We start from the raw sequence: 18,732 nt of genomic DNA on the forward strand, positions 1-18,732 counted from the left end.
CTCAGGAAGAATCGCTTTTAACATTCAGTGTGTGTCTTCTAGACAATTTTTTTCTAGGGAAGCATGCACCCACACATATACTCACACACACACATCAAACACTTTTGTACAAACATTCTTCCTTGTAAGCCTGGGTGCCTCATTCTTTGTGAATGTTAGATAAAATTCTAATCCTGTATTTTCTATAATCTAAAAATCCCTCACAACAGCCCATTTTTAATTTTGGTGTATAATTAACATTCCTATTCGTATTCCTAACAGGATGGATCCTTAGGAATGATCTGCTAACTCAAAGGAATGCACATTTACATTCTAATAGACACTTCAAAATGTCCTGCCCCAAATGGCTTCCCCCCGCCCCCACTCAATGAAGCCATTACATGTATTTACTGGGCTGAAACTTCAGGCCCCTTTTTACTATGTACACACACACTCACCTGCACACTCGGAGTGCACACGTCATAGAAGTTTGAAGATTCCTCCTGAGATTTTAAAATTTAGATATATATGCCCTGCTTCACACAGATTATGTTATGATACACCATTTACCTTATTTGTCAGAAGATTGTTTTTATCATACACATCTGTATAGTGTTTATAATCAGGGTATAAGTTTTTCACAGCTTCAACTTCATCAGGAGTTTCACTTATATGACTCTACAAAGAAAGAAATAATATTTTCAATTTTTTAATGTAAAATGCCATTAGAAATTAAACTTCCTACCCCCAAATGAAATGGATGGTTTCTACTTGCCTAAGCGAGGGGCCACATAGAAAGACAATGAAGGTTGTACATGTGTTTTATTTAAAACAATTCTATATCATGTATATAACATATATATGACAAAGAAACTATGAATAGGTAATTACACAAACATGTAATGTTCTAACCCATGTAATGCTCTTCCAAAAAAAGTCTTTTCAAATTCCAAACTATACCAAGAACAAAAATCAAAAGTATTCCTTGAAGAGTTAAGAGTCTAGCTAGTTATGGCCACCTATCTCCTCTGGTGGCTGTTTAAGAAAAGAGTTCAGGGGACATCAAAAGAACAGATAGCATGGTTCATTCATAAGAAAACTGGAATTTGAATAAAGAGCTGAATTTTAGCTCAAGTTCTGACCCTATATAGGTGTCCTAGGGCAAATTAATTCTTTCCTTTGGGGCTCTATTTTCTTATCTCTCAAATAAAAGGGTTGGGCTAGATGAGTGATTTTCCAAGTTATTTTAACTTTGGAAATGTTATTCTGATAAAAATTGATAGAAATCCAGTATGCAAAAGGCATAAACAAATTGCCTCTCAGGAGGAAGCAGAGTTGGGACTCTGGGGCCCCGTCCCCATTCTGTCCCCCCTTTTTGGCTCCCAGAATGAGCTCTTCTGCAGACAACAGTTTGAAAATAACTGAGCAAGACAATCCTGCAGTCACCAAGAAGCCCATAAGAATCCACATTCAAGCAAAACAAGTGAGGCCGGGCCCCCACACCAACCTTTCTCCAGGGCACCACAAAAGGAGAGAAGGCATAAAGCGTTTTTGAGACACAACACTTAAGGAGACCAATCCCTCGCCTAAAATAAAAATCATTTCAGACCACTGGTGGTAAATATATATTATGGGAAATAACTCATGAGCAAGTTACCATTTCCAAAAAACGGCAACGCTGGTTCCCTCTCCCCATGAGAGGGAAAATAGCAATGTTCTAAAAACAGAGTGTTCCAGGATGAGCTCTATCCCTGGCCTTGAGGAAATCCCAGACCACTGAAGAAACACATGGGCATCAGAAGAGAAGAAAGGAAAACCAGATGATTATGTCATTTTGATAAATTTGGGTAAATTCACATACACACATCCACCCACAGCAAGGATATACTTGATTTTGTTGTGTGTTCATGGGGTTCACGACATACTATCCCAAAATATGGCATCTTGGCATATCGAATGTATGCTATATTAAGCTGAAGGAGTTTGAGAAAATGACAGAATCAGGAAGGTCACTCTGACATTACCCCCTCCCTTCTCCCTTAAAACAGATCATAAAACCCACATGTGAGAGGTGTCTGCCCTATACTTAGAAATAAGGGGCATCCTTATCTCTGAAGTCAAAGGGACGTCCAGAAGAATCCAAACAAACAGGCCTTGCCAAATTTCCCCCAGTTACTATGCTGACCTCATATTCCTTAACCTATCATATTCCTCCACGATTGTGGACTCCTCATCCAACCCAGGAAACATACTCAGGTCTAACTGTTTGTCCGGGTTTTCATTTCTGTATGAAGGCTCCTGTGTCATGCAAAATTGACATTAAATATATTTGCATGCTTTGTTCCTGTTAATCTATTTTTGGCATTTCAGTTTTCAGACGCAGACAGTGACCCTAAGAAGGTCGAGGAAAACTTTTTCCTCTGCTACAATTGTGTGGGATTGAATCAAAAATTTAAATATCACACTGCAAAGAAAGAAAGAAAAGAAAAGAGCAAAAGATGAGAATAGTTAATGAGCCCTAACAAGATAAATCTTTAAAATAAAAACAGCCTCCACCTTACAAATGATAAAGAATCAATGTGTTACCCGTCTCCCGACTTGCCCTTTGTTATAAGATAGTCAACTCTTAAGAGGGGAAATTTTAGTGCGGTACTTAATAAAGCTTGGATGGGGGGAGGGGAGCTTCCAACTCCCAATTTTAACCCAGCTGGAAGCTTTAAAAAGTGTTTCATCCCTAAATTGCAACTGCTTAATGACAAAGTAAGATATACTTTTTTGTTCCTGATTTTAAATTAAGAAACTTGGAACAAAAGGGCTTTTAAATGCATTTTGTAAAAGTGGAAACTAGGTTCTTATTGCTTTTCAAATAATAGGTGGTTCCTTCAAAAACGAAGGACTAGAAGGCTGAGCAAATATCAAATAAAAGAGAAGTAGGAAAGAAATACATTAAATGTACCCTATGGAGAACAGGTCCCCAGTTTGTCACTGATCTTATTTGGTTACTTACGCTGCCCTGATCTCTCCAAGCCTGATCAGAGACAACTGAGAGTAAAAAGAACTTTAGGTTTCTTACCTAAAAAACTCATGAACTGGACCTAGGTGATGCCTGTAAGGGCCCTCCCTGTCTCATGATGCTATACAACTAGGAGATCTCAGTAGAAGAACTAGAAATTACTGCCAGAATTTAGGGTACTGGGAAGTCTTGCAGGTCTGGACAGAGGCACAAACAGGAGAAAACTACCCACCTGAATGTGCAAATCATGGGTCTTCGCGATCTTTCCAAGTTCACACATCAAAGTCTCAGAGCAGGAAAGGGAAAAACGTGGTGTCACTATGGGCTTCACTCTAGAATACTGGAAATAATAAAAAACAGTTGATAAGGAAACTATGGATATCATGAATGTACAGCATACCTCCAAGTGCATGTCATACAAGAAGATGATTTTATGTTTTCATTTCTGGGGATAGTCCCCGTTTCCAAGAGTGGGGAGAAGTGCTGGGTTTCATGGAAATGGCTCATGGCTGAGCACACAGGAGAGTACGCTCTGTAGCACAAGTTCAGTGGAAGAAGATCTTATGCCAAATGATAGCCACTCTCTGCTTTACAACCATGTGAAGGCTCAGATGAGGCCTACTCTCATTGGAGGGGCCTTTATGAAGAGAATTGAGAGGGAGAACGAGAAGTTTTAAAGGAGGGTGCTGGGGAGACTAAAAGTGAGGTGGTGGCCTCTTCTACTTTCTAGATCTTGAGGCAGTTTGCTGGAGAACTGTGTAGTTGCAGAATTTTGCCCTGAAATCATCCAAGGTGAAGGGCCAAGCAGGAAAGAAGAATTCATAGAGGGATGGTGAGACTAAGGATCCAGAAAGCTCCACCTAGGTCTCCCAAGATTAGATTGAAAGAAATTCTGAGGTTTCCTATGGTTTCCGATCAGATCTCAAAAGATGGGAAGGGAAGGGTTTGGCTTGCCAATCTAAGAGATTGTACCATGGAGCCACCAAGCAGCCTGCTGGGGATCGTGGCAGGACACAGCCCCGCCTCCACAGGCTCACCAACCCCAGGGCTGGCTGAGTGCCTGTAGGCCCTGTGACATGCACAAATAGATGGACCAAAGCAGCCTGTGGCGGGGTCATCAGGGCTGGACAGTACCTGTGTGTCATACCAGATCAGGGAGTACAAGAGGCCAGAGTCAATATTAACGTCGCCAACAAACAGTGCCTCCATTTCCAATTGCCACCAATCTGTCCAGATCCATGAAGCCCTCCCCAACCTCCCCAGAGACCCATCCTGTGAAACGAGAAGGTGCCGGAGGAGAGGAAGAGAAAACCACTGAGAAAGCAAAACATGCCTGACCTCACTGAGCCGAGTTGACAGGTCCACTGCGAAAACAAGTTAAGGCTCTAGGAAAATACTTCTGCGTGCATGGAATAAGCCAAATGTCCACAGATTAATCTCTGCCAAACACCTTAATACCAAACCCTACAACTAAGACAAAGGCAATCCCAAAACAAGTCGGGGACAAGTTTACTTACGTTCTTTTGGATCATTTCTGACACAAATCTGAAACAAAGAAACAGATGGGAAGTTAGGAAACGTCGGCATTTTCAAGTAAAATTTTTGAAAGGGTGAAAACACGATCCTTCCATGCCCTACTTTTCATGCAAACATTTCTAACACTGCACATGTTTCACCACTACTAATTAAAGATTAACAAGTAGTAATTACTCTGCTTTCTTATTTGCAGCCAGAGAGAGAGAGTGCAAAATCACAGGGAAATGCAATTTTGTCATCTAATATCAGCTGGGCTATGTACATGTATTCCTGCAGCACTCAAGCTTAAGCTCTGTTTGGGGGAAGATTGCACTATGTTATGCTCCTGAGTCCTGGTCTGTGCACTCAGAGGGATTCAGAGGCCATGGGGCTCCAAATTTATCTCAAGTGAAAGCTACTTGCTCACACAAGACCATCACTTATTACCAAAAGCAGAGTCCCAGTGGGCCTGGATGATGGAATGAGGTGGCTGTGAAAGGGCCCGGTGATGGCAGGTGGTGGTCTTACCAATTCTACCTGTAAGATTGGTGCTGTCTCTATGGCCTAGGAAATGGCTAATTCTGCCCTGGCTGGAAGTATTGACTAGCTGTAGCTTCCTGCCTTCTGGTATTCTTTTGTTTCAGAATCAAATGTAAATTAAGGTTTACTCTGACCATACACACAAATTGGTAGAAAAGTAGAGCAGATAGTCCATGCTGACTGTCTGGGAGCACACAGCAGCCCCTAAGCCACCCTTTTCAGATGACACACTTAAGGTGAAAGAGGCCTGAGGACTAAAGAAAAGTCGGACTTCTAAAATTTGCATCAGGAGATGTTTGGTCTTGAGCAAGATTTAAATCTAAAGAAATTTCTTCTACATATATCTTTTGAATGTCGAGTGACATGCAACACAGTTCCTTGTCAAATCCTCATAGCACCATGGAAAAACCATTCAAGAAATGTAGGACAAGTACTTATAGGATCAGTAGAGTACCCCAACGTAAGATAAAAAGCTCAAACCCAGGCTGTGCAAGAGTTAACTGTAATTTAGTGAGCAGGCCACACATACTTAAAGCAAATGCAACCTACTGATCTGGAGAAGCCCAGATTTATAATAAAAGGGAGGGAGAGCATAAATCATTTACTTTAAAAAAAAATCCATCATTTTACAAAGGGGTTACCCTAGGACTCTTATCACAAGCTCCCAGAGGCTTTAAACATATAATTTGATATACAAATATAGTATTGGCATGCATTTTTTTAGGACCAGGTAACTTTCACAAAGTTGGGCAAACCCACACCGTGACATATGTGTACATCTCACCTGATTCAGAGATGAACCTCCCTGCATCTCCAACGCCATCGGTGCAGCAGAGGCACCATCCACAAGACAAATCAAGGCAAACATACCTCTGCGTTTCACTGATTGACTCCTCAGTGGTTTCCTTGTATTCTGGGACAGTGTTATTCAGGTCCATGCACACTTTGCCCACAAACGCCCGCTGCCCAAATTTATCTGTGAGGCACAACAAAAAGCATCTCAAGTCATGTTTCTTTTCCACACAGTACCTTTTCTGAGCCTTTTAAAAACATGTTTAAATAAAATCATTATGAAAACATAAGTGAGAATGTGAAAGATTATCCATCATCACACCACTTAAGAACAGTAACAATGAAACCCCGCTAAATTCCCTAAGTAGTAAATATTTTTCCATCACTTCAACCACTACCTCCCCCACCCTAACTCCCAGGCTGGCCAGGTAATAATTAAGTGTTTTTTACTGATTTTTCAGCTTTTCCCTTTGCTAATACAATTTGTCTGTATTTTTACTCATCATAACTATCCTTGTTTCCATTCTATTGCATGCAAAGAGAGGGGACAGCCTGAGTCCTGGTAAACACTCTATCAGACCTCGACATATCTACACCTTGTTTCTTCTTTCTTCCTTCTCATCTTTCCCACAACTCACAATCTCCCTGCTGTTTCCTACTCTCCCACTGTTCCATGGATAGAGTCCCTCTCGATACTCTTCCTCTGTTCTACAGGTGAAGTAGCATGGTCTAGTGATAAGAAAATGGGCCCTGGAGTTCGACAGACTTGGTTGGATTGGACTCCTTATTCCTCTGATTACTTCTAGATGGTGGACATTATTTGTTGAAGGTCGAAACCTGTATGTGGCCAGTGTCCTCCGCTATGCGCAGGGTTACGAGAAATATACCCAGTAATGTATATCAAGTGTCTGGCACAGAAAGCTTAGAATAGATACTTATTCTTAACTGTAGCAATCCCAATATTATTTTCTGGGAAGAATTTTATTTAGTCCTACTAGCAGCTCTCAGCACTAAAGAAAACCTAGTCCTCCTTAGAGGTGCTACAGGAATTCTATTGCAGCTAGAAAGTTGAATCTACACTGGGCAGTGTTAATTTTTTCCCCCCAGTCTCCACCTCTGTCATAAGAATCTTTCAGAAGTCTTTCTGCCTCTCTCTTTCCCTATAATTCATTTTAATAACTGGCCATCAGATAACTCTTCCTTAAAGCACCAACTTCATCACATACCTCACAGGGCTCAAATTTTTTATTGAGGTTTTGATGGATATGCAAATCTCTCCACAGTCTGAACCATCCCACCTGCCTCCTCCCTCTGACTCCCCACCCCATGCAATGAGTCCTGTTCTCCAGCTTCAGCTTCTCAGCTCCCTGCTTCCCGTGCTACCACAGACACTCCTGTCCCCATCCCTCTGTCCATGTCATTTTCCCTGTCTGAAGGACATTTTCCTCGCTCCCTATTTTATCTTCCCTTCAAAGCCTAGTTTTAAGATCCCTTCCACGAAGTCTTCCCAGATGATCCAGTTGTGGGCTCTCTCTGTCTCCTCCAAAAACGACAATAGTTATTTTCAGTGTCACCCTTCAGGCCTTTGGCATAAACTGCCTTGGTCAGTAAGCAGTAGCGTCAGTACATCAGCCAACAGCATTTACTGATCACCTGCTCTGTGCTAGACACTCTATTGGGTACAAGGTTTAGAATCATCAACCTAAATCAAGACCCAGTGCTGCTTACTAGCTTTGTCCCTGGGGCATGTTACATAACCTCTCTGAGCATCAGTTTATCCATCTGTAACATGAGGACACTAACAACTATCTCAGAAGGCTATTTGCATGCTGAGCTGAGCTAATCCCTGTAGAGCGCTTTACACGATACCAGACATCTTAGTAAGAGCACTATAGCTGTTCCTAACGTTATTAATCAATGTGCATAGTTATTAATCAACTAGTCCTGTCTGGCTCCTCAAGGGCAGTGATGTGTTCTGTTTCATTGTATTCCTAGCATCTAGCACAGTGCCCTGAGGCTGACCGACAGCCAAGATATGTCTGTTGAATAATAATAAACTGTTGCCATCACTAGAATTAATAAATCTGCTCCCCAAAGCCCTAAATTAATACACAAAATTCAAACTCATACAGATTATGCTGAAACCAAAAACCATAAGTAAATAATCAAATTACTTAAACAGTAAAACACATTCAAGGGCCACAGTAATTCACAGACACCTAATTTCTTGCAAGAAATGCCATGCTCAGATTCTACCAATTACAAAGCAGGACTGCCCACAAGTATAAGCCCCCGCCAGACATGGTCTGGCTGGCTTTGCTTGATGTGCCCTACATCACGCTTTCATCTCCTCACCTGTAATTTCCGCAAGGAGCAGAGATGAGTCAGTGTGAATTGTTCCAAAGTAACAAGCTGTGGTTGTTCCATTCTTTAGTGTTCTCCGCTAAAAATAAATCACAAAAACACCGAATCACGTGTGCCCAGAATGTCACATGGCATAGAAAGATGAAAACAGAATTCTCGTTTTCAATTTTAAAATGTTTTTATTTCAAGGTATGCCATCTTGATATGAAATACAGTTAAGGCAAATGGCAAAAGTATTGATATCCCAAAAGTGTGAGCTAGAGAAGTTGATACTTTTGATATCCTCGATTCATACAGCTCTGTGTTGCAGAATTCATAAAACGTTGATACCAATTAATTCCTTATGTTTTAAGTTTGTTTAAGAATATGCAAACTTTATTGCATCTGGGGGGTGAGTGAATAAATGAGATTTTTCTATCTATAACAGGGTAAATTTATTCAGCCAGATTTCTAGTTCAACCTGGCAAATTGGTCACATGTGTCTATCTCTCTTCCTTAGCAAATTTCCACTAAAATAACAGTAAAGGAGTACAAAATTTATTAACCAACAAGAAGAACATGAGAAGAGACATGAATAGAAGAAACATTTCAACATCTTCTTGGAAGACAAAGAATATGGACGAGAACCTGAAAGCAACTTAGAGAGAGAGAGAAGCATGTGGCTGTTAACCAGGAATGGGCTCAGCCAACCACCCCTAACCTGTTCCTTACAAGAAGGATTTACTCTTTGTAGAAACTGGAGAGTAGTTAAAGGATACAAGCCTCAAAGGACAAGATGAGGCATGGGCTGAAAGTAAGTGGTTTAAAAGAAAATCTGTCTCACCTCCAGGGCCCCCTGTCATCATGCCCAGAATGACACATGTACTATTCCCACCACTCCTGGCAGGACAGAAGGACTCTTTCCTAGGGAAGATGAGTGGCTCTAGAAGAAATATGTCTTCACAATGACATGTGGAGAAATGAAAAGGCTGTTCACTGCATCACTGTTCATCCTGTGATGAAGTTCACCAGTCAACAAGTGCTACCGCCCCCACCTAGACCTTCCAACTGGCAACTCAGAGCATCACTCTTACACATGAATGTATGCTCAAGGTTCAACAGAAACTGGAGGAGATCTGCTATGAAAAGGAAAAGGGAGAAGAAAAAGTCTGGAAAAAATCTTAGAAGAAACAGGCAACCTGTAGGGTCAGAAGAAAACACAATTGAAAAACAAAAACTATGATGAACATTCTCAAAAAAATAAAAGAAGCTATCACAGCCACAAAACAAGAACAGAATGCTATGAAAATCAAGAACAAGCGCTCTACAAAAGTAAAAAGTTTACAAGTGAAATTTGGAAGTCAATAGAAGGGTTGTAGATAAATTAAAAGGGAATCCCTCAGGAGGAAAAACAAAAACAAACTTTAAAATGTAAATAATGGAGAAGATCATGCCCTATGTCAGACAGCAGCCTCTACTTTACCACAGCCAATTGCCAAAAAAAGCAAATGAAAGCCCAGTGGTGTCAGTGAGTCCCAGATGTCCAGAGAATTTGAAAATCTGGATTTTTACGTCAATATTTTCAAATTTTAAGACACTTTGCACATGAAATAAAATACACCTGGTTGTTGATAGAAGATGATTAGAGCCAGTCAGCTATGGACAAGGATGAACTTGCTCTCAGAATCACAAGTCCAGGAGAAAAGCTAATACCACCACAGAGACATTGAATTCAATCTCTGGCAACTATGAAAATGCCCAGATCCTAGGGTGGGCTCAGTAAATATTTATTGAATGAACACCTGAGGGAGCAGAATTACTAAGCAACAAGTGACATAAAATGAACTAAAATTAGCATCCTTAGATGAATAGGATAAGGCATTATAATCCTTGAAAGAGGAAGAGGCTATTATAACAGTAAGAGTGAATTAATGACTTGCAAAATTGGGCCACAGCATTCTTTAAGAATGTAATACAGAAGTATATATGGAACTTTCCACATTTTTCTAATAGGAGTTACCAAAAAAAAAAGAGTAGATTGGAGGGAAGAATATACTCAAAGGAAAGAGAGAGAAATAAATTTCTCAGAATGGAAGAACGGCAGGAGTTCTCATATCGAATGAACTACATATTCAAGAGGATGAACTGAAAAATCAGATCTCTAAGTGAAATTTCAGAACATCGAGAATGAAGAGAAAATCATGAAGGCCAGCAAATTAGCCAGAATGGGAATCAGATTAACATCAGTACATTGAATGCTTATAGACAAATATTTTCAAATAGAATTCTTTCTCCAGAGGAGGCACCAGAGTCAGAACAAAGTAAAACCACTTTTGGTAATTCAAGAATTTGGAATGTTTACCACCTGCTTTATCAAAAAGGATTATCAGAGGCTATAGTCCAAGAAAATGAAAAATGAATCCAAAAGGAAGACAGGGAATCCAAATAGCAAAAGAAAAAGTAAAGTTCCGTGTTAAATTAATTGCAGATGTTGAAAAATAACAAAGTGGAATTAATTTTAAAATATTAAATTTAAAAGTTAAAACGTATTTTAAATTAAGTGTCGATGGTGAAAAAAATAAACTAAAACCTCAGATAATATAACACAGAACATGGAGTGGGAAGGGTTATAGCATAAAGAAGAGAAGGACATCTAGGTTTCTTGTCTTGTTAGATGGGAGAATACAGGGGACAATGACAGAAGACTTGTCTAACACTTTTAACAACTTAATCCAATAGAGATATAAAAAAAGTCACATCGACAGAGGAAACACAACCTTTTAAAAAATGTGCAGAAATATCTACCTTTTGTTAGGTCATAAAATAACTAATTCCCCCAAAAAATAATCACAGAAGTTACATTTACTACCTGGAATAAAATGAAACTCAAAATTAAAACAGAAGCATAGCACTGAATAATACTGTACGTCAACTATAATTGAATATATATATATATATATAGTGACGGGCTGTGGAGTAGTATGGGAGTGGAGTCAGTGGAATTGTAATAGATATGTATGATGTGGGAGGGGGAAATGGATGGGGGAGGGGGGTTGTCACATTGTGAGGGGTAAAGTGTATATAACCATTACATTGTTTTGTACACCTGAAACTAATAAATAATTTTTAAAAACCCCAGAAGCATAATCGAACATTCTTTAAGTTCTCAAACTTTTAAACACCCTTCTAAAATCTGGGCTTGAAGATGAAATCAAAATGGAAAATTTCTGCTAGTTAGCAACGAGGACAATGGAAGTGCAATGCGGACACCGACAGCAGGTCCATCCTCTGAGTCATGGGAGCAAAGCTTCTCATCCGGAAAAGTTTCTTCTGGATGAGAAATTGCAGTTCAAATGGGACTGCAACAAACTAGAAAGACTAGAAATTTCAAGAATCTGCCCAAATTATAGTTACAGGGAGAGCCCACAGAGGAGAAAACAAAACCAAAAAAAAAAAGAAAAAAGAAACAGAAGAAGGAAAGGAGGGGAAAAAGGAAGTAAAGGACTCCTGAAGCTATTCCTTTTGGTTCCCAGAGTTCAGCCCATTTAACGAGCCAGCTACATGCGTGTGACTTATGTAATTGAAAACAAAATAAGAGCTAGGCTTAAAAATCTTACTAGACAGGCCATCTAAGGTGCAAGTGTACTTTCCTTCTTTGGATGTTCTATGTTTGGGTTCCCCAGGCCCCTATTCTACCCTATTTTCTTATAAGATTTACAAAGGGATCTTCCATTAATGACAATTTTGTATTTTTCCCATTTACAATGAAATCTATCAGGAACAGCATCAAACTGTTGGCTGGATTTCCCAAACTTTCCTCAGCCTTCAATTCTTGACAAAAAGGATTTTGAGGCCAAACTTTTTGAGCTCAATATTTTGAATCCAAATTTAAGCTGACAATGAGCTTCAAGACCAGTAAACCAACAGTCTCTTCACAGATTAGGTCATTTCCATGAGCTGAAGTAGGGGGAAGAGTGGTCTGACTCCCTGTCTTTCCACCTTGTCATTTAATGACTTTAGACCTTTGGAATTAGTCATGTGCCAAATCTCTGACACCCCCATGGAGTGAGCATATTCGTTCTTATTATGCAGGAGAATATTTACAACTAGTGTGTCGCGGCACATTCACCAAGAATCCCACTCTCCAGTCCTCGGACTGTAATCTGTGTAACACATACGGATGATGTATGATAAACTGTACACTAGAAACCTATATAATTTTATTAACCAATATCACCCCAATACATTTAATGAAACAATTAAAACTGAAAAAATTCGTATACAGATTCCTGAACTTTCTACTCTTTTCAGTTCATTCCAGTCCAATTTAAAACTGCAACCTCTCACCCAGCTTGCAGTGTTTAAAGGGAGACAGTCCAGGATTGACTTACTGGGATTTTTCCTTAATAATCTCAGGAGATATTTGCTAATGTATACTCTAAATTATTTGCAGGTTGACTTAGCACTGCCAAAATCTGTGGTGCAAAACTCTGGGGTCTTGATTGCCCATATGTTGAAATACAGATCAAGGACTATTTTCGGAGAGAGAAAATCAAAAACAAAAATGTCTTGGTTCTATTCATGGGTACTGCCTTAGTACCCCCTTGCATTGCCCTGGGTAGTCTTCAGTCTAGAGACAGGCTCTAGTTCGCAAATCTCAACTTTCTGAAATAGCTGTCAACCATACCCTTGGCTCATGCAGCTCTTCAAATGTGTGGGCCTGCTCATAATAAAAAACATAGGATGTGTGCACTGCAAATATTTGTCAAGAATAACACCTATTTTGTATATAATACTTAACTAAACTCTGATTTGAAATGCTATTTATGGAGTGTGGCCTGAAGGATACATAGTTCTAGGTACTCTCTCAAAACATAAAAGATATATCTGGGCTTTTTGATACTATACAGCACTTTGACAATATAGATTTTGACAACATAGCATGTAACTATACCAAAATACTCAGGTTAATTTCCTTACATTTCAGTAGAAAGAACAGATATGCTTTATCTTAACAAATGTTTTTTTTTATCATACACACAGTGTACATTTTAAAGTTGATTTCCCTCTCTGGGTCAGCAGGTGGGCAATTAAAGCCACATTTGTGACAAATCTAACAAGTGCGTGGACCCCCATGGCATACGTTTACTTCTTGGTTTTATTTTATTTTTCCTCCTCCCTTTTTTTCCTTTGCTGTGATTTTATGACTCATTTTCTTCTGTTGGATACTATGCAATTTTAAGATATCTCAAACCCTTTTTAGATAATACAAAGTATAAATAAAATTTGAAGATAAAAAGATCTGGTGTGGTTAACACAGCTCATTAACACAATGCACCAGCCATTTCATACACAGCTTTAGTCCTTCTCAGTTTTTCTGGTGTTATGTGGATGCATGCTAAATATGTAAGATCCACAATTACACTGAATTTATAATTAAGTGAGGCAAGTGTATAAATGATAGCACTTGCTTTTATTCTTCAAGGCTTGAACAATGCAAGACCAGGGAACCTGGCAGGGTGACTGGTCACTATATAAGGCTTATAATATTGTCATCATCACATAGCCTTCACTTTAGGAGAAAAACCATCAATGGGCCCAACAAAAAGGCAGGCATGTTCAGATGAAGTGTGCTGAATGATAAGTAGTAGTCAGCGAAGATGGTATTTGCAGCTTTAATTCTCAACTGCAGAAGCTGTGTCTGGTTGCTGCGTGGATTGGGCATAGGGTTGGGGTAGAAAGAAGGAACTGATTTCTTGAGGTAGTGGAAGGAAGAACATTTTCAGAGCCTTCAACGTAAGAGTTGGCACACACTACATCCACTGTCCAAAGACTGAACTAGCCCCCATAGTGCCCTCTAGTGGTGTTAATGCTCATCACACTCCCAAATGCCCTGAAATAGGGGACCTTTCTATTTCCCCTTCCTGCGAAGCTACCAAAATAACATTACATCCTTCTAACTGTAATTTGAAATTGGGAATTTCCTTGGGTATTTTTGTAAAGCAAACACATAGGGCACTTACCACGCGTCAGGCACTATTCTAAGAACCTCACAAATATTAACTTGCTTAATTATCATAACAATCCTATGAAATAGATATTATCCTTATCTCTATTTTTTTACAGATGGGGAAGATGAGTCGCAGAACTTTCCAAAGGTTTCACAGCTATTCCATATGGTCTCCAGAACAGGACTGTGGATTGGCAGGAGTAAGGGAACACACATATGCATTAAAGCCAAATTTAGTCAAGTAAAACACAAACAGGAAAAGAGCATCACGAGAGCCCACCAGCCTGGGGATTTGGGATTTTGGACCCAAGTTCTCTCTCTCTCCCGGTGACTAGCTGTGTTGGTGAGATGGACACAAACTCACTGGAAAGAACTAAAGAAATCTCTATAGTCTATTGTAGCCTGGACTGTCTGTGTTTTATACTTAAAAATTGCCCAAAGAAATGAATGTTTCTCCAGGTGACCAAACCAAGTACACCGATACTCACACGCAGGATACTTACGACAACTTTGGTGTACACTTCCTCGGCAAAGTCAGTGCTCTTGAATCTGTGTTCTGTAGGGAATGTGTAGGTGGTCAGCCACTCCAGCAGAGGGAGGTCTACGTTACTCCCGGCAAAGAAATACTGAGGCGCATGGATGTGTGTATCCACCAGCCCGGGCATGAAGAACTCACTAAGAGGGGAGGAAAAGAATTTAATAGCATTCTTAGTCATTTTCCATATCTTTTAAATCATGTTTTCTCTCACCAATGATTTAATTGTTCACCCCTTATAGATTTAGAGTGGATGCCATCAGACGACTACATTCTCCTATTATTTAGAGATCAAGAAGTGAAAAGGGAGCTCTGCTAAGTCAGCTACAGCTCCTAAGTTGGAATGGCTGGAGTGAGGTTAACTGCCGCCGATGAAGCAAGGAAAAAGCACAGCGTTGGGCAGAGGCAAGGCAGTCATAGCACACGACAGGAGTGAAGCTATGTTTTCATTCCATGACTTTGTTCTCACAATTGGGGGGTTGTAAGACAGGAGATCTTCAAATCTTCTAGAGCTGTGCTGAGGAATTACGCGGCAGTTACTTAGGATGACTGTAGATGAGAAGTAAGAGTGGTGGCAATGTTAGACCCAATGATCATCTTGACCTTGGCGGACGACGGGAAATCTAGTCCTTTCCCTGTGATGTAGGGGCTGAGCTCTGAAACAGAAGCAGCAAGAGGACACTGAGGCTGGTTAGGGACAGGCACTCTGAGGAGACAAGACTGTCACTGTGAGAGGTGTGAGTGGTTAAGTGAAGACAGAGCTGCCGTGCATGACAACCATTCTCTACGTGCTTCTGATCATTCTTGCTGTTACAATGATCCGCCAGTTAATTTTCACATTTCTATGAGTTCATAACGGAAAGTCCTAAAAATTTGTTTTTAAGAGTTTTCAGAGGCACGACCCACAGAATTGAGGCAGCCCAATGCTAACGGATACTTAAAGCTTTTTTAATGGTCTATTCCTATTCACTGGTCTCTATTAAGGGTTCAATGTCATCCAGATATTTGTTAAAAGATAGTATGCCCCACCACCACCTGAGTCAATATTAATTACATTTTTATATACATAAGGAACTCAAATTCAAAACTCGAGTTCAAGTTTTCTATGCCACCTCAATGGAAAACAAGTAATGACATGGGTATCTATAAATGCTTTATTTTTTAAAAAAATAAGAGCAAAAAATGTTGGTAATGATGATGGTGACTGCAAGTAATATTTACTGAAGATGCACAAGTACTGGACACTGGGCACAGCATTCCATGGGAACCATCTTATTTTATTTATATTTATATTTATATTATTATAGGGGTTTGGTATATACATTCTCGAATCAGACTGCCTGATTCTGAATTCAGGACCCACCATAAACCAGCAGAGGGATATTCAACATGTTAGTTAACCTCTCTATGGCTCAGTTTCCCCTAATATAAAATGCATAGGGCAGTTGTGAGGACTGAGTTAGCATGTATAAAAACAGTATTTAAATGATGGAAAGCACTCCAAAAATATTAGTTGTGATGATGATGTTATGCTCACAACAAACTTATAAAGTAGTATTGTCATCCTCACTTACATAAGAGTAAAACCGAAGCTCAGGAAATTTAAATAGCTTGAAACAAGTACTCACTCATCTAGTCAGCTCTGGAGCCTAGATTCAAACCCAGGTTGTTTGTCTGCAGACTCGGTGCTCTTGGTTACTACCCTCCATGTGACAGAGCTTTTAATTCACTCCAGAAATGAAGAGCAGTGATAACCACGAGCATGGCAAGGAGGCAGTGTTCAGTGGGACTACAATGTGCGGGCATGCAGAGAGGAAGGATGAAATACGGAGTCCTCTCAGCTATTAGTCACCGACCTCACCAGGATACTTCAGTCCTTCGGTCTTTTACTGTCTCCACCACCATAAAACAGAATGGCAGCGTGACTTCTTCATGTAGTTAAACTGTTCAATCAAATAATATTTCCCAAGTAGCTAATATGCTTAAGAAACTCAGCCAAGCTTTATAGGGAGTCCAAAGAGAAATAAGACATGTTCTTGTCCTCAAAGAGATTATACTGGGTTGTCAGAAAAGTCATGACGTATTTTTTCAATGTTTTTCATTTCAAAAATGCATCATGACTTTCCAGACAACTCAATAATCTAATTGAGGAGATCAAGGGTGAATGAGGGTGTGTGTGTGTGTGTGTGTGTGTGTGTGTGTGTGTGTGTGTGAGGGAGAGGAGGGGAAAGGGAAGGAGGAAAGGGGTGGGGGAGGAAGAGGAGGAGGAGGAGGAGGAGAAGGGAAAGAGATATGCAGATCTTGTCAAAAATTAGGGTTTTAGTGAGCAATTTCACACCTAGTAATTTACCCAAGTAAAATAAAACATGTTTTCAAAAAGGATTATACAAAAATGTTTATAGCAGTTTTATTCGTACTAGCCTCAAATTGAAAACAATCCAAATACCACAGGAAAGTAGATAAAAAAAACTGTGATATATTGATGCCATGAAATACTATTCAGCAACGAAAAAGGATGAATCACTGCTATACACAGCAATATGGATGCATCTCAAAAACATGATGATGAATGGAAAAATCTGGACACACGAGAGTACACACTGAGTTATTCATTTATATGACATTCAAAAGTAGGCAGAAGTAATCTATGTGATAGAAGTCAAACAGTAATTGCCTATGAAGGGCTGGAGACTGAGTGGAAGGGACACAAGGGAACTTTCTAGGGTGACAGGAATATTTTAAATCTTGATTGGTCTGTAGGTTACATAGGTATATATTTGTCAAAATGTATCAAATTATATACCTAAGATCTATGCATTTACTACATAAAAATGTTTCCTAAAAACAAAAGGGGGGGCGTTGAAAGAGTTTTGAATGTGCAACTTAGTGAATTAACATGTATTTGTTATTCTGTAGTGAAGAGGAAGGGAATCATGAGGGTGTTTGTTTCTTTGTTTTCTATTTTCTTTGGCAGAACTGTGACATATTAAACCTTGGGTTTAGAAGATCTGGTGGTGGTAGGCATGTGTGGGAAGACCCCCTTCAATCTCGCAAGAATGGATTTTTTTAAATAAAGAATATGGTGTTAGGAACAGAAAGGATGAGGATGAATACAAGAGAATTCATATTCTTTCACATCAAGAGAAAGAACTTGATCTTTCATTAGCTCTAGGAAGCAAAGGAGAGGAATGAGTCAAAGAGAGTCAGTTTTTGAGCATGTGAGGCTGAACGTATGACAGAAAGTCTGAGAATTTAGAAGGAAAGTCCATGTGGAGGGAAGAGGGATGTCATATTAAGTCTAGTGTCCAAGTACGACCTCCAAGTCTCTAAGAAGCAATCAGCAATGTGGGATAGGATGTCACAGAAGAGTTAAAGATGAGGTTTAGATTTTATAGTCTTTGGGTAGGTACCCCTAGGAATGGTGGTGCCAGAGATTTCTGTAGAAGAAAGAACAAAACTAAACCTTGAGCAGTCCCCTTGTTTAAAGAGTAAGACTGAGGAAGAGAAAGTAATGTCTGATCTAGGCCGAGTTACTGTCAGGAAGATAGAGAGGTGTCGAGGACAGAAATGAAGGGAGGGAATACAGGACAGTTACTAGTGTCAAAAAGTGCAAGACACAAAAAGTGCAAGGATGCGTGGCCTCAGGAAAGACCCTGAGAGCTCTCATTTCTAAGCAAAGACGTGGGAGATATTGAGTTTGCATGGATTCAGTCCTTCACTATGTAAGTATTTACTGAGTCTCTAGTGCCGTTTAATTACTATCCTAGGTGTTGAGGAGAGAGGCATGAATGTGAAAGACAAACGCTAGAGAAAGTACTAGAAAGACGGAGGGTTCCCTTTGAAAATATTTGAAAGTTGGACCGGTAATGTAGGGAGGAGTGAAAGCCACGCTTTGTTTACCACGTAGGGGAAACCCAAGCATGTTCTGAAGGTAGCAGAGGTAAATGAAGTAAAGGAAAAAATTCAGGGTGCAAAGTGTTCAGAAGCAACAGCACACTAGGGGTT

At 39.8% G+C, this 18,732-nt stretch overlaps 1 protein-coding gene across 2 annotated transcripts in view; it reads right to left on the reverse strand.

Moving 5' to 3' along the window:
- Positions 1-18,732, reverse strand: part of GDA (guanine deaminase) — a 227,440-nt gene that overhangs the window by 20,578 nt on the left and 188,130 nt on the right. For both annotated transcript variants that reach the window (XM_019650670.1, XM_019650669.1), the window contains 6 exons: positions 14,696-14,867; positions 8,195-8,282; positions 5,918-6,023; positions 4,510-4,537; positions 3,225-3,332; positions 550-657 (listed from right to left, as the gene is read on the reverse strand). In XM_019650670.1, coding sequence (XP_019506215.1) covers positions 550-657; positions 3,225-3,332; positions 4,510-4,537; positions 5,918-6,023; positions 8,195-8,282; positions 14,696-14,867 — 610 coding nt within the window. The remainder of the gene's footprint in view (positions 1-549; positions 658-3,224; positions 3,333-4,509; positions 4,538-5,917; positions 6,024-8,194; positions 8,283-14,695; positions 14,868-18,732) is intronic.

This window comes from Hipposideros armiger, unplaced genomic scaffold (genome assembly GCF_001890085.2).
Source record: "Hipposideros armiger isolate ML-2016 unplaced genomic scaffold, ASM189008v1 scaffold_144, whole genome shotgun sequence".
NCBI lineage: Eukaryota > Metazoa > Chordata > Mammalia > Chiroptera > Hipposideridae > Hipposideros > Hipposideros armiger.